Raw genomic sequence first — 15,320 nt, forward strand, 5'->3', positions numbered from 1 at the left:
TTTTTTCTTTCAGGCTTACCTTATATTGTGTGTTTCAACGCCGTTGGACTGCTCTTGACTGTCGGGGTACACGCTGGTGGTTCCAGTCTCTCCCCCCCCCAACGAGGCGATCGTACCCGACCCGCGGCCCCGCAACGCTCCATTCCCCAGGGCCGCCGGCCGCCGGGAGGGTAGATTCCACAGCGGTTCACCAGGTCGATAGGGGGTCTGGTCTGAGAGCTTGGACTGTAGCACGCAGGGATCTTTGCCGCGCTCGCCCGCCCCTCCCCCCCTCGTGCTTCGATGCCGCGCTCGGCGGCTTGTGTCTCCTGTGGTCGACAGGGAGGTTGGCTTTCCCGGGAGGGGCATTGCGCTGGCTGCCTCCCCGACGGGGAAGCCAGCCTCCAGGGGGGGACACCGCGAACGGCCCGGACCGCAACTCTAGGAAGCGGCAGGCTCCGTTCCCACTGAGCGCGGGAACGGCGGCCATTTTGATGACTGACTCCGAGGCAGGGTTCTCTGAAGAGGATTCCCTGATTGCAGCTGCGCCGCCTACACGGGCACCCTTTGTCGAACCGGAGACAGGACATCGGGAGGGGGAGACCCCGGGGTGCCCCCCCGTGGGGATTTCTTCTTTTTCTCCCGAGTTTATTATTTTAATGCATAAAGCATTCCTACAGTGCAGAGATGCGCTGCTGGATTTCCCGGGTCCCACTCCTCCCAAACTGGCCCGCTCGACCATGCCTCTGGGGGGGTCCCCCTCTCAGGGCACTGCACAACTGTCCGGGGCCCTCCCGGGGCCCTCCCGTGCCACCTCAAGCGCCGCACGTGAGTCTGGGGGGGACCCTCCTGTGGACCTGACTGGGGACGATCCCACCTTGGCGGCCCAGGTGGAAGGAGACGATCCGAGAGTTCTCCGCATCTTTCAGTCCAATTCAGATGAATTGGACGACCTTATTCCCCACATCCTGTGGGAGATGGACATTGACACCCCCCCCCCCCCCAACCGGTCAGACCCGACCCTAAGGTTCGAAAGGGAGACCCCCTGCTGGCGGGTCTTCGGCCTTTGGCCAAGGCTTTTCCCACTCATCCCACATTTATTCAACTTATTTCCAGGGAGTGGGATGCTCCTGAGGCAACCCTCAGGGTTAGTAGGGTGATGGAGAAGCTCTACCCCCTACCACAGGACTTCCTGGAGATTCTCAAGATGCCCGCCGTGGATTCGGCAGTATCGGCAGTTACTAAGCATACTACCATCCCCGTCACGGGGGGCACGGCACTGAAGGACATTCAGGACAGAAAGCTGGAAGTTTACCTCAAGAGAGTTTTTGAGGTCTCGGCGTTGGGGATGCGGGCAGCTATTTGCAGCTCCCTAGCGCAGAGAGCGGGCCTCCGTTGGGTCCAACAACTTCTTACCTCCCGGAATTTGCCGGAGCGGATGCCTTGTATGACCTACTCAGGGTCCTAGCTCGCTCCATGGTAGCGGTGGTCTCGGCTCGGCGCCTCCTGTGGCTTCGGAACTGGTTGGCGGATGCCTCTTCCAAGACCCGTCTAAGGGTAAGTTTCTTTTTGGGGAGGATCTGGATCAAATTATCAAGTCACTCAACGAGAACGCAGTTCATAGACTCCCGGAGGACCGTCCGTGAGCCCCGAGACCTTTCACTATTTCTAGGTATTGGTCCCGGAATCAGCGCAGGACGCGGTCCACGCGACAACAGCCTCCTCGGACTCCATCCTCTCAATCGAATTCCTGGAACCGGTCCTTTCGTGGGCGCCATCCCGGTAGGGAGGGACAAGGACGGGGCCCCTCCATTTCCGCCTCCTCCATCAAAACTGGCCAATGATGCCAGGCGGACCCACGATCTGATTCCCATGCTGGGGGGCCGGATTGCTCTCTTCTACGAAGAGTGGGTCCAAATCACGTCGGACCAGTGGGTCTTGGATATTCTAAAACACGGATACGCGTTGGATTTTGTCCGCGCACCCAGAGACAGGTTTCTTTTCTCTCCATGCAGGCCCCTCCACAAGCAAGAGGCCGTTCGTCAGACCCTCGCCCGTCTCCAAGCTCTGGGAGCGATAGTGCCGGTCCCCGCCTCCGAGTTGGGTCGGGGTCATTAAGAACATAAGAAAATGCCATACTGGGTCAGACCAAGGGTCCATCAAGCCCAGCATCCTGTTTCCAACAGTGGCCAATCCAGGCCATATGAACCTGGCAAGTACCCAAAAACTAAGTCCATTCCATGTAACCATTGCTAATGGCAGTGGCTATTCTCTAAGTGAACTTAATAGCAGGTAATGGACTTCTCCTCCAAGAACTTATCCAATCCTTTTTTAAACACAGCTATACTAACTGCACTAACCACATTCGCTGGCAACAAACATTACTCCATCTATTTCGTGGTACCGAAGAAGGAAGGCACTTTTCGTCCTATCCTGGATCTCAAGACGGTCAACAAGTCCCTCCGGGTCCCTCGTTTTCGCATGGAAACCCTCCGCTCGGTCTTGGCAGCAGTGCATCGGGGGGAATTCCTGGCCTCGTTGGATCTCACGGAGGCCTACCTTCATATCCCTATCCATCGGGCGCACCAGTGCTACCTCCGTTTCAAGATTATGGGTCATCATTTTCAGTTCCGCGCCCTGCCCTTTGGTTTGGCCACTGCGCCCCGGGTCTTCACGAAGGTCATGATAGTGGTGGCAGCGGCATTGCGCCGGGAAGGCATCCTGGTACACCCCTACCTGGACGACTGGCTCATACGGGCGAATTCCCGGATCCAGGGCCTCCGAGCGGTCAACAGAGTGCTTTGGCTGCTCCGGATGCTGGGGTGGATTGTCAACTATGCCAAAAGCAACCTGGTCCCCTCCCAGTCGTTGGATTTTCTGGGAGCACATTTCGACACGAAGGAGGGCATGTTGTTCCTACGTCCGGAACGGGCACAGGCGCTCCGCGAGCAGATCCTGCATTTCTCGTCGCTTCTGGAACCCATTGCATGGGATTACCTGCAGGTCCTGGGAACCATAGCCTCCACCATCGATCTGGTCCCATGGGCATTCGCTCATCTGCGTCCTCTCCAGAAGGCTCTGATGTCCAGGTGGAAGCCGGTGTCATGGGATTTTCAGGCGGTCCTTCCAATACCGAGACCAACCTTAGACAGCCTCCAGTGGTGGCTGGACCCTCAGCATCTGGCTCAGGGAGTTTCCCTGGAGGTTCCGGATTGGGTAGTAGTCACCACAGATGCCAGTCTTTCGGGCTGGGGGGCGGTCTGTCAGGAGAGCTCTCTTCAGGGCCGGTGGACAGCGGATCAGGCACGGTGGCCCATCAACCGGTTGGAGACCAGAGTGGTCCGCTTAGCTTTGAAGGGTTTCCTTCCACGGGTGCGCCACCGGGCGGTTCGGATCCTGTCGGACAATGCGATCACGGTGTCCTACATCAATCGTCAGGGGGGCACGAGAAGCCTTCAAGTCTCCTTGGAAGCAGACAAGCTGATGCAATGGGCGGAACTCCACTTACTGTGCTTGGCGGCCTCCCACATCGCAGGCGTGGACAACGTGCAGGCGGACTTCCTAAGTCGACAGCACTTAGATCCTGGGGAGTGGGAACTCTCAGAGGAAGCGATGCGTTTGATAATCGCTCACTGGGGGCGCCCACACATGGATCTCATGGACACCGCGGGAAATGCAAAGGCCCCGCGATTCTTCAGCCGCAGTAGGGAGCATGGCGCGGAGGGAGTCGATGCCCTGGTCCTGCCGTGGCCCCGGCGCGTCCTGTTGTATGTATTTCCCCCATGGCCCCTCGTGGGAAAGGTAATCCGGAGGATTCTGGTGGCACCAGAGTGGCCCCGTCGGCCGTGGTTTGCGGACCTTCTTCACCTAGCCATGGAGGGCCCGGTACGTCTCGGTCATCTGCCGCGTCTCCTCCGTCAAGGGCCCATATTTTTAGAGGAGGCAGATTGCTTCTGTCTTGTGGCTTGGCTTTTGAGAGGCGCAAGCTGAGACGCCGAGGCTATCTGGAAGCTGTCATTTCGACTCTACTGCGAACACGCAAGCAGTCCACTTCCGTAACTTATGTCCGGGTGTGGAAGGTTTTCGAGACTTGGTGTGTGTTGCACGCCATCCAGCAGACTCACTCTTCGGTACCACAGATCCTCTCGTTCCTGCAGGAGGGGCTGGACTTGGGCCTCGCTTATAACTCGGTCCAGGTGCAGGTGGCGGCTCTAGGTGCCTTTCTGCACTTCGGAAAGTGGTCGCTCCTCTCCTCCCATCCGGATGTCGTGCGTTTCCGCAAAGGAGTCAAGCATCTGAAACCTCCGATACGTCCGCCTTGTCCGTCTTGGAATCTGAACTTGGTACTGCGGGTGCTTAGTGGGCCATCTTTTGAGCCTCTTCGGGACACCATCCTCAAGGACATCACTTTCAAGACGATCTTTCTGGTGGCGATCAGTTCGGCGCGACTTATTTCGGAGCTTCAGGCATTATCCTGCCGGTAGCCGTACCTCCGTTTCACTGACGAGGGGGTCTCCTTGCGCACGGTCCCATCTTTTCTGCCCAAGGTGGTTTCGGCTTTTCACCTCAATCAGTCGGTTGAACTACCTTCCTTTTCTGCGAGCGACCCTAGGGACCTGCGCAAGCTAGATGTTAAATGATGTCTAATGCGCTATCTGGAGGTCACGAACGAGTTCCGCCTCTGACCATTTGTTCGTGCTTTGGTCGGGTCCCAGGAAGGGTCGCATGGCTTCCAAGCCTTCCATCGCCCGCTGGTTGAAGGGTGCGATCGCCGCCGCTTATCTTGGGGCAGGAAGGCATCCTCCGCTGGGGGTTAAGGCTCACTCCCTTCGCGCTCAAGCTGCGTCTTGGGCGGAGAGTAGCGCGGTGTCCGCACAGGAGATCTGCAGAGCGGCGACTTGGAAATCGCTTCATACCTTTGCGAGACACTATCGCCTGGACATCCGAGCGCCGATGGTCGGTTCTTTCAGGGATCGGGTCATTCGAGCAGGGCTCTCTACGGCCTGCCCATAGGAGGGAAGCTTGGGTACATCCCACCGTCTGGACTGATCCTGGTACGTACAGGGAAATGAAAATTATTCCTTACCTGCTAATTTTCGTTCCTGTAGTACCATGGATCAGTCCAGACGCCCTCCCTTTGTTTGGGGGTATTATCTTTGGTGGGTCGCCTCTGCTCGACTGTCCTCTCCTGTTCCTCTCTGCTCTCCCTGGTTTACCAGGACCTGTATCCCACAGCTCTGTTTTTTGCAAGTTCTCTGTTGAGGTTTATAGTTCTTGTTTAATGACCGTCATTTCAGGGCGTAGTTACTTGATCTCTCTGTCTCTTCTCGTCTTGGCTTGACTAGGCTAGATACTGAAGATAGAGGCAAGGGAGGTGAGGTAATATAGGACCTCCCACAGAAGTTTTCTGTTCTGACTCCATCTGCTGGACGGGGGACATAACCCACCGTCTGGACTGATCCATGGTACTACAGGAACGAAAATTAGCAGGTAAGGAATAATTTTCATTTCCTCCAAGAACTTATCCATTCCTTTTTTAAACACAGCTATACTAACTGCACTAACCACATCCTCTGGAGATAAATTTATGGGGGATTGGAGATGAAAACATACCTGAGGGAGAGGAGGTGGAGACAGAGGAACCTGGGAGGAGGTGAAAAACATATGGGGAGGGGGGGGGGGGGTGGGTTTGGAGAGGAGCCTGGAAGGAGCAGAAGAAAGGGGAGGAAAAGCAGAGGGGAAGATGAGAGGGGAATGGGTAGAGGGATGATGATTCAACACAACATTTGTGTTTCCCTTTTTTAAAATACTCCATCTGTCCATGTGTGTTGTGTATGAAAGTCAGTAAAATACAGCCAGATTGAAAAATAAGACAACTGTATATCTTATTCTTGTCCACTAGGACATAGGACAGTTTTTGGAAAGGAAAAAACAGGACCGCCCTGTATAAAGCAGAAAACCTGGCCACCCTATCTCCTCCTCCTTTAGTTGCTGCTGCCCCTCCACGTACCTCTCTGCCAAGCAACAGAGTGGCCCTGGGCCCTCCTGCTATCAGCACATGGTGCCAGAACTTCCTGCCTTAGCGCAGCCTGCTTCCTCCTGTGTGGGTTTCTCTTGTAACAGAACTGGCATTTATGTGACATCTGAATCAATAGAATTGCCGTATTTTTGGGATGGAAAGATTTGGGTGTTAGAGCATCATGTTATATCTATAACTCGGTAAATCAATCTACATCACTTATTTGCCTTTTGCATTAGTCTTTGACTCCTCAATTCTGTAACATCCTTGTGTAATCTGGTTTTTTTTTTTCAGATGTATGAATTCATGAAACCCTTACGTCCTTACGATCCGATGGATACGCTGAGGCAGTTTCTGGCACATGACAGACATGTTTTGCGATTTTATGGCATGTGGGATGACCGAGAGTCTCTCTTTGGGGACTTGAGAGAGCTGATTGTGCACTACTTTCTGGCTGATGATACCGTTGAGGTCCTAGAAGTCAGAAAGTCCAATTCAGGTCGGGATAACGCTCCAGTACTTATTCACAGAATGAAACTACCCAAGGTAAACTATGACCAACTCAGTATTACAGTTCACACAGCTTTCCATACAGAACAGATTTGGCTGTCTAATATCTTCCTAATATTGCCTCAGATGGTATTAGCCACAATGGTGGTTTCCATTTTCTTTTTAAAACAGGGTGTGGAAAGGTAGGAGGAAGAAGAGAGAGAGAAAGAGCAATTATTTCAAATTCGGGGTGGAGGAATGAGAGATTGTTTCAGGAGGCAGGAGAGAACATTTTCTTTTCCTAGATGGAGAAAGGGGAGAGGGAGACAGAATGTGTATTACTGTCCTAGAAGGAGAAGAAGACTGTTTCTTGTGCAGATTGTGGGAAGAAAAGAAGGCATTTCCTGTTTTAAGAGAATTTGAAGGACATTGCTCTGTATTGGGGTAGTATTTTGGAAAAGGTGGGTTTTTTCATGATCTTGGCTATGTGGAGCGCTAAGGTTCCAACAAACCACACAGATGAACACTTGAAGGTGGTTTGAATTTTTCAAATGTAATTTGACTTCTCTCTGTCTCTGAAAATAGATACTTTTGCTTACAGCAGTCTAGACAATGAAGCTCTGACTCATCGGCAGCCAAGTTCTTTCGATAACAACCCACCAAATCTTGCCAGAGATATGCCGGTCTTAAAAAGAATTAAAAGCACAATGCTTTATTAAATGTTTTCTAATCATGATCATGCCCTTGATTATGCTGTTATCAGATAACATCCCTTGTCACACTTGTCACACTGTTTTATGTCTTTTGCATTGTTATGACTGTGCGCCCACTCTCATCCAATTAGAGACCTTTTCATTGTTTTGACTGTACTATCAAGCTCACCCAGTGAGAGAGACCATTTTTAGGGCAATGATTATATTGATTCTTTCACCAGTTAAACTTTGAGAGCCAATTTAAAATCATTATTTGCAAAGGACAGTGCTGCAACCAATCAAGGCCCCCCACTATGACATACCACCTGCTGTCTAGCACCCAAAAACTCAGAGATCTCTGAAATCCCAGTGATACGAGAGAGAGGACATCCTTGTGTACCCCAGATCTCAGAAAAGGCAAAGGATGAGAACACCTTTCAATACTGACAACTACCAGCTGTCCACACAAAAGACAAATCCTTACACATGATATTTGGACACATGGGGCTAGTTAATGCCAGATCAGTAAACAAAATATATTTGAAGATCCAGAACTTTATAAATGAACTAAATTTAAACAACTTGGGGTTTAATTGAAGCATGGCTAGATAAGGCAGGAAGAGTCTCATTAAGCAAACTAAGTCAAGAAGGCTTCTCTGTTTTTCACAAACCCAGATCAAGAAGATGCAGAGAAGGAGTAGCAGTCCTGTCCCAAAACACTATAAAAATGCACCAAATCCCTGTTTCACAAGTATCGGACTCAGAATATCTGCTAGGCCAGCTAGGAGTTGAGAACGCAATAGGGCTTCTAGTGGTCTGTCTCCCTCTTCGAAATAACATGTCATTTGTTCAAGAGCTACCAGAACTGATTACAAATTTGACTAAGATTTACCAAACTAGTGGTCATGAGTGACTTTAATTAACACAGAGATAACCTAACGTTACACATAGTTGACTTCCTCACCACCAGGATGACACTAGATCTCACCAAGGTTATAACATCTCCTACACATAAGAAAGGCACATACTACACCTGGGAGTAGAAAAACCAGAGCATCAGGTTTATGGCATTAAGATAACACCACTTTCTTGGTCCAAGTACTCAATAATTACGTTCTCACTATGCAATGACTAAACAGGCAGATACAACCAGATCCTTGAAAGTGATCCAGAACAAGAAATCCCAGACTCAGGATATCTTGCTAAATACCCTAGATTCTCCCCCCCCCCCCCATGGATGATAAGCCATCATCTGTAAAAGAGCAAGTAAAGGTATGAAATGAAAACCTAGTAAAAGTCTTAGGCAAAATTCCCTTTCAAGTTCTGTGCCCGCCCCACAGAAGCTCATCTTGGTATTTCCAAGAACTTTGAGCTGTAAAACATCAAGGACATAGACTAGATAGAAAATGGTGCAAGATACTCCTCGAACAGGGCAGACTAAAATGCAGATACACATGATAACCTACCACAAAACCATAACAAAGGCCAAAAAGGAATATTTCCCTAGTGTATTGAGCAAGCCCCAAACCCAACCAAGAAACTATCTAAAATAGTAAATGGTCTACTACAATTACCATCTCAACAAAATCATACTGTTACTTTTAAATTACCGGGAAATGAAATTACCTCCTACACTGAGAACTGAATCAAGGACTTGTGTCAACATCATCAAGACAATACCCATTTAGAGACAAAGATAAGCTCAGCACTGCCAAACACATTAAAGGTATGGCAATCATTTACCCCAGTTACTGAAGGTGGCCTCCTACGTCCAACAACCTGCATCCTTGATCCGTGCCCATCCAGTTAGTAATGCCAACTAGTGAGGACCCCATAGCTTGGGCAGCCAAAATTGTAAACTCGTCTCTCTTTGAGTCTCCCGTAAGACATCAAGAAACACTCTGACTTTGCATTGAAGAAAAGACTGAGTCCTATGTCTGAAACAGTCTCATTAACCATTCCTTGTCTGGTTCACGTGCTAAAGTCACTATAAGTGTAGCTGGAATAGCTAACTCTGAATCAGACGTTTCCAGCACAGCAGAAATGTTCACACTTGTTCTCCAACAGGTACCAACGGCACTATTCCTTCACCTTGTACTTCCCTTCTTCTAAACTTTGCCAAGTAGAAAATCTTAGATACTGATGGAATCGCATTTTCTGGAACCTGAAGGATTTCCATTAGGTACCTCCTAAACATCTTCCTAGGGGGGGTTAGGGGTGCCTGAGGAAAATTAATAAATCTTAAATTCCTGTTCTTAACAGTATTTTCCAGATTTTCAATTTTCAAGGCCAAATTGCTCCTTTCTTTAGTCATTACTGACTGTGCTTGCTGTATTCCATTTACTTGGTCTCTTAAAGAGGAAACTTGTCGATCCATTGCTTCTGTTGCGTTGGAAAACACCAAAATCTTTTCCTCCAACTCATTACATTTGGCGATAACTGGTGATAGTTGTTGTAAAATTGAACTTCTCATTTCTATAATGGCTTCCCAAATTGTCTCCAGGGAAAAAACCGTAGGTCTTTGCACAGTAGACAACAAAGTAGGCATTCTCAAAGGGAAAGACTCCGCAACGTTGCCACCAATCCCTTCCAGCAATACATCTCCTCCCAATCCGGACTGTCCTCGATGAAACCCTGGACTCACTGCTGCTGCCGTCGCCCTGGCATTCCCCCGCAGGGCTCAGCTCACCGGCACTCTGGTCTGGCGGCATCTCCCTCGACTCTAGGGTCCCTCTCGTAGCAGTGGGATTATCTGGTGGAGTTCCTTCTATGGGGCTAAAAGGTGACAGAGAGCCAGGGAGAGAGGGGAGCTCAGATTCCCTTCCCCCTCTCTCCAGCGGCTGAAGCCCCAATACCGAGCTGCTGCGCAGGACGTGGGCATCCTTCGGGCTGGAGAAAGGAGTTGCCGGAGGAACCGCAGGGTAAGGCTCAGTCCTAGGTTTCTGCTTTCTTCCCATCACAGGTAAAGAATATAGCAAGAAAACAAAATCTTGTATATGCCCGAGAGAGCTGATGACGTGCAAAACCTATCGATCGGCCATCTTGGATCCACCCTGCCTAGCCTCCAGCATCTGAATTTCTGCAAACAGCTTCCTGCAACCCATTTTAGTCAAGCCCCAGCCAATCCCTGATGCCCAGAGGTGTGGCCTGAAGGGATTCCTGAACTAGTTTTATTTCCAGCTGTTTCTAATTGGTATCCAGGTTAGGACAACTGGACTGTCATCAGTTCCCTGTACGTACCCGGATCAGTCCAGACTCCTGGGTTTTGCCCCCCCTCTAGCAGATGGAGACAGAAGTTTACAAACAAAACTCCGCCTTATCTAGGCTGGGGCCACCTACAGTCTGGCAGTATTCTTCTGTCTCCTAGCAGGTGGTGAGGGTGCAAAACCTACAGTCTGAATTGAGGCCTAGTTAGTTGTAAAAAAAAAAAAAAAGGATAGTTTTAGATAGTTCAGCTAATTAGGAGACTGAGGCCGCAGTAGCTTGCCTGCAGGTCCAGTCACTCACCTCCCAGGGGGTTGTGAGGTCCTGCGGGAACCATCCCCCCTGGTGTTAGAGGCCGCTGAAGTGTGGGCTTGGTGCCCTTGCCAGCATCTATCTTCTTCCTGGGGGTGACACCGGGGAGCCCGGCTCACTCCCCCCAGGTGGTCCCGGAGCTGGCAGCGAACGGTAACGGTATTTAAAAAAAAAAGAAAAAAAAAGGTGTTATTTCTTATTGTTTTTTGCTTGCACCGCAGTTTCTTTTTTCCTTAGCGCTCCGGCCGTGTTGGGGGTGCTGGGAATCGCCGAGGGGTCGTGTTGTTCTTGCCTTCTCTCCCTCTCTCTCTCCGTTTTTTCTTTCCACAGCCTCTGTTCCAGCTGCGTCTCGGGAGGTGAGGGGGCATCTTCACTCCCGGAGGGAGCGTGAGGTCAAGCTGCGTTCCGCAGCTCCGGGGAGCAAGTCTGGAGCTGGATTAGGCCCGTCTCCGCGGAGCATGGGAACGGGCACCATTTTGGGATCTGGTGTGCCGGCGGCGGGAATGCCCGCCATTTTATTTACATCGGGGCCCACGATTCTTGCACGCCCGTTGGACCGGGGAGGGGAGGACTCCCCGCCATGCTTATCTCCTCAGCGCAGAGTCCCTGAGGGAGACAAATCTGCGCGGCCACTCTGTACAAGTGATTCGGAGGTCCCTGAGGGGGATCCGGGGACGGCCCATCGGATTCTTTTTCCTCGGAGTTTGTGTTAGTGATGCACAAAGCTTTTAAGGCGCGTTGCCTAGCCAGAAAGAGGTCAAGGGGGTCTCAGGAGTCCCGGCGTCGGAGTCTGGGAAGCGGGCCAGGCCCATTCAGGTGTCTGATCCTCCTGGGAGGGCCCGGCCTTTCAGACTAGGTGTGCCTCGGGGGGATCCTGATACCACCTCGGACTCAGATGACCCAGATGAGGAACAAATGGACCACGATCCGCCGTCCCAGCCCCCGAGGGGTATTGAGGGGACGGGGATCAGTTAACAGGTGGCTGGAGCGGTTCCCATGGGGCAGATGGGGATAACCCCAAAGTAGTACGGTTGTTCTGCCGTGATGAGTTGGGGCCCTTGATCCCGGCGATTCTGGGGGAGTTAGGCATAGAGTTGCCGCAAACGGAGTCCAGATTAGGGGTCACGGATCCGGTAGTTTTGGGACCAAGAGGTCCACCATCTGCTTTTCCCTTGCATTTTTCAGCGTCGGATTTACTTTTCAAGGAATGGGATACCCCAGATTTGGGGCTTAAGGTGGCTAAAGCCATGGATAAGCTCTACCCTCTGCCTGAGGACGTGCTGGAACTGTTGAAGGTCCCTAGGATAGATTCGGTGGTGGCGGCAGTCACAAAGAAGACCACCATCCCGGTGACCGGAGGAACGGCTCTCAAAGATTTGCAAGATCGCAAGCTGGAGATATAGCTTAAGAAGATATTCGAAGTCTCCGCGCTCGGAATTCATGCGGCTATCTGCGGCAATTTCTCATTGCACGCGGGACTTCGGTGGGTTCAACAGTTGTTGGCCAATGAATCTCTTTCGCAGGAAGAGGCACTACAGGCGGGCCGCTTAGAGGCGGTGATTGCCTATAGTGCCGATGCCTTTTATGACTTACTTCGCACATCAGCACGATCCATGGTTTCGGCGGTGTCAGTGCGGTATTTGTTGTGGCTGCGCCATTGGGCGGCGGATGTGTCGTCTAAGCTCGGTTGGGCTCTCTGCCGTTTAAGGGCAAGTTGTTGTTTGGTAAGGAACTGGAGGATTTGATTGAGTCACTAGGCGAGAACAAGGTACATCGTTTGCTGGAGGACAGACCTTGGTCTAGAGGGGCTCCGTCGTCACGGTTCCGTTTTCGCGGTGGTTGGAGGCCTCGCAATTCGCGGGGGTCGGCCTCCTCCTTTCGGCACAGTGCCAACCGGAAGCAGTCGTACTCCCAGTCCTTTCGTGGGCGCCGTTTTGGAAGGTCAGGGGCCGGTACGAGGCACAGAGTGGTAAGCCTTCCCAATGATGGGCAGCCGGTCCACTCCTCGGTACCAGTGATTGGTGGCAGATTAGCACGGTTTTACGAGGAGTGGACCAGGATCACCTCGGATCAGTGGGTCCTAGAGGTGATAGGTCGAGGTTACGTGTTAGATTTTGCACAGCGGCCCCGCCAGTGTTTCCTGGTGTCGCCGTGCGGGTTTTCCGAGAAACGTCAGGCGGTACGGGAGACGCTACATCGTCTGCAGGATTTCGGCGCGATAGTGCCGGTTCCGCTGCATGAGCTCCGCCGAGGCTGGTACTCCATTTATTTCGTGGTTCCAAAGAAGGAAGGAACTTTTCGTCCGATTCTCGACCTCAAAAGCGTCAACAAGTGTCTGAGAATACCTCGTTTTTGTATGGAGACTCTGCGGTCGGTCATCGCCTCGGTGAGACAAGGGGAGTTTCTCATGTCTCTGGATCTCACAGAAGTGTATCTTTATATCAGAATCCACGCAGAGCACCAACGATACCTCAGGTTCACCGTGATGGGTCAACATTTCCAGTTTCAGGCGTTGCCGTTCGGTCTAGCCACCGCCCCTCGGACGTTCACCAAGATTATGGTGGTGGTAGCAGTGCACATTCGCAGGGAAGGGTTCCTAGTACACCCGAACCTGGACGATTGGCTGATTCGTGCGAAGTCGGAACGTCTTTGTCAGGAAGCAGTTCACCAGGTGATCGACTTATTGCAAAAGCTCGGCTGGGTGATCAATACGGCCAAAAGTTACCTGGTGCCTTCTCAGTCTCTGGAGAGCTTTGTTCGACACTCGGAAGGGAATGGTGTCCCTCACACAGGACCGCATGCTCAAGTTACAGAGCCAAGCTCGGCGGTTGTTAACCAAGCCTATGCCAATAGTCTGGGACTATCTCCAAATGGTGGGGTCAATGACTTCAACGCTGGAATTGGTTCCCTGGACTTTCGCTCATATGCGACCCTTACAGTCAGCATTGCTTTCCCGCTGGAATCCGGTGTCGGAACAATTTCATCTACCTTTACCTCTAACACAGTCGGCTCGGTCCAGCATGGATTGGTGGCTATATCCAGTCAACTTGAGCCGTGGAGTCCCGTTGGCGGTTCCCTCCTGGACAGTGATCAACACGGATGCCAGCCTGTATGGGTGGGGAGCAGTTTGTCTCCGAAAGTCAGTACAGGGCATCTGGTCTCCACAGGAAGCGGCTTGGTCCATCAATCGGTTGGAGACCAGGGCAGTACGTCTGGCCCTTCAGGCCTTTCTTCCGCTGGTCCGAGGCAAGTCGGTCAGAATACTGTCGGACAATGCGACCACGGTGGCCTACATCAATCGTCAGGGAGAAACCAGAAGCCAACCAGTTGCATGTGAAGCCCGGCAGCTGATGGCGTGGGCAGAATGGCACCTGAGCAGTATTGCGGCATCGCATATTGCCGGGGTAGAGAACGTCCAGGCAGACTTTTAGCGCAATCGCCTGGATCCCGGAGAGTAGGAACTCGCGGACGTCGCATTTCAACTCATCTGTGTACGGTGGGGGACGCCGGCTCTGGACCTGATGGCGACAATCAAGAATGCCAAAGCTCTGAGCTTTTTTGCTCGGCGCCGGGAAACGGGAGCGGAAGGCGTGGATGCACTGGTGTTGCCCTGGCCAACGGATGTGCTCCTTTATGTATTCCCACCGTGGCCTCTCATCGGTCGGACACTATGGCGCATAGAGTTGCATCCGACGTCCATGATACTCATCGCACCCGAATGGCCGCGTTGTCCTTGGTTTGCGGATCTCCAAAACCTGGCGCTAGAGGACCCCATTCGGTTTCCGTATGTACCAGATCTTCTTCATCAAGGACCCGATTGTTTCGACCAGGTCGAATGCTTCTGTCTAGCGGCATGGCTTTTGAGAGGAGAAGGCTGAAGTCCCGGGGCTATTCGGATGCGGTAGTAACCACCCTTTTAAGGTCCCGCAAGGCTTCTACGTCCTTATCTTATGTGCGCGTCTGGAAGGTATTTGAGACGTGGTGTCTTGATCAGGATGTGATGCCCACTCGCGCTTCCGTGCCCGAGGTCTTACGCTTTCTCCAGGATAGTTTGGCAAAGGGAATATCGTGTAGGTCCCTATGGGTGCAGGTGGCGGCTCTGGCGTCGTTGCGTGGTCAGGTTCAAGGTGGGTCATTGTTGTCGCATCCAGATGTGATTCGATTTCTTCGGGGTGCTAAGCATTTACGTCCACCATTACATAGTCCTTGTCCTTCCTGGAATTTGAATCTGGTATTGAAGGCTTTGTGCGGCGCTCCCTTTGAGCCTATTCGCAAGTCTACCTTAAAAGATTTGACACTGAAGGTGGTATTCTTGGTGGCAATTGTCTCGGCAAGGTGGGTTTCCAAGCTCCAAGCTCTGTCTTGTCGGGAGCCCTTTTTGCGAATTTCGGAAAAGGGGGTGTCACTTCGAACAGTTCCTTCCTTTTTACCTAAGGTGGTATCTGCGTTTCATCTTAATCAGACAGTTGAATTGCCTTCATTTTCTGATTTGGATAGAGCGGATCCTTTCTATAAGAATTTGCGCAGGTTGGATGTTCATCGGACACTGTTGCACTACCTGGAGGTTACTAACCCCTTCAGGGTATCAGACCATCTGTTTGTGCTTTGGAGCGGACCTCGTCAGG

The 15,320-nt window shown here is 51.7% G+C and overlaps 1 protein-coding gene across 1 annotated transcript in view; it reads left to right on the plus strand.

Moving 5' to 3' along the window:
* EFHC2 (EF-hand domain containing 2) overlaps positions 1-15,320 on the plus strand; it is a 161,244-nt gene that overhangs the window by 44,171 nt on the left and 101,753 nt on the right. Inside the window, exon 5 of the mRNA XM_029603120.1 lies at positions 6,293-6,544. Coding sequence (XP_029458980.1) covers positions 6,293-6,544 — 252 coding nt within the window. The remainder of the gene's footprint in view (positions 1-6,292; positions 6,545-15,320) is intronic.

This window comes from Rhinatrema bivittatum, chromosome 5, assembly GCF_901001135.1.
Source record: "Rhinatrema bivittatum chromosome 5, aRhiBiv1.1, whole genome shotgun sequence".
NCBI classification, from domain to species: Eukaryota; Metazoa; Chordata; class Amphibia; order Gymnophiona; family Rhinatrematidae; genus Rhinatrema; species Rhinatrema bivittatum.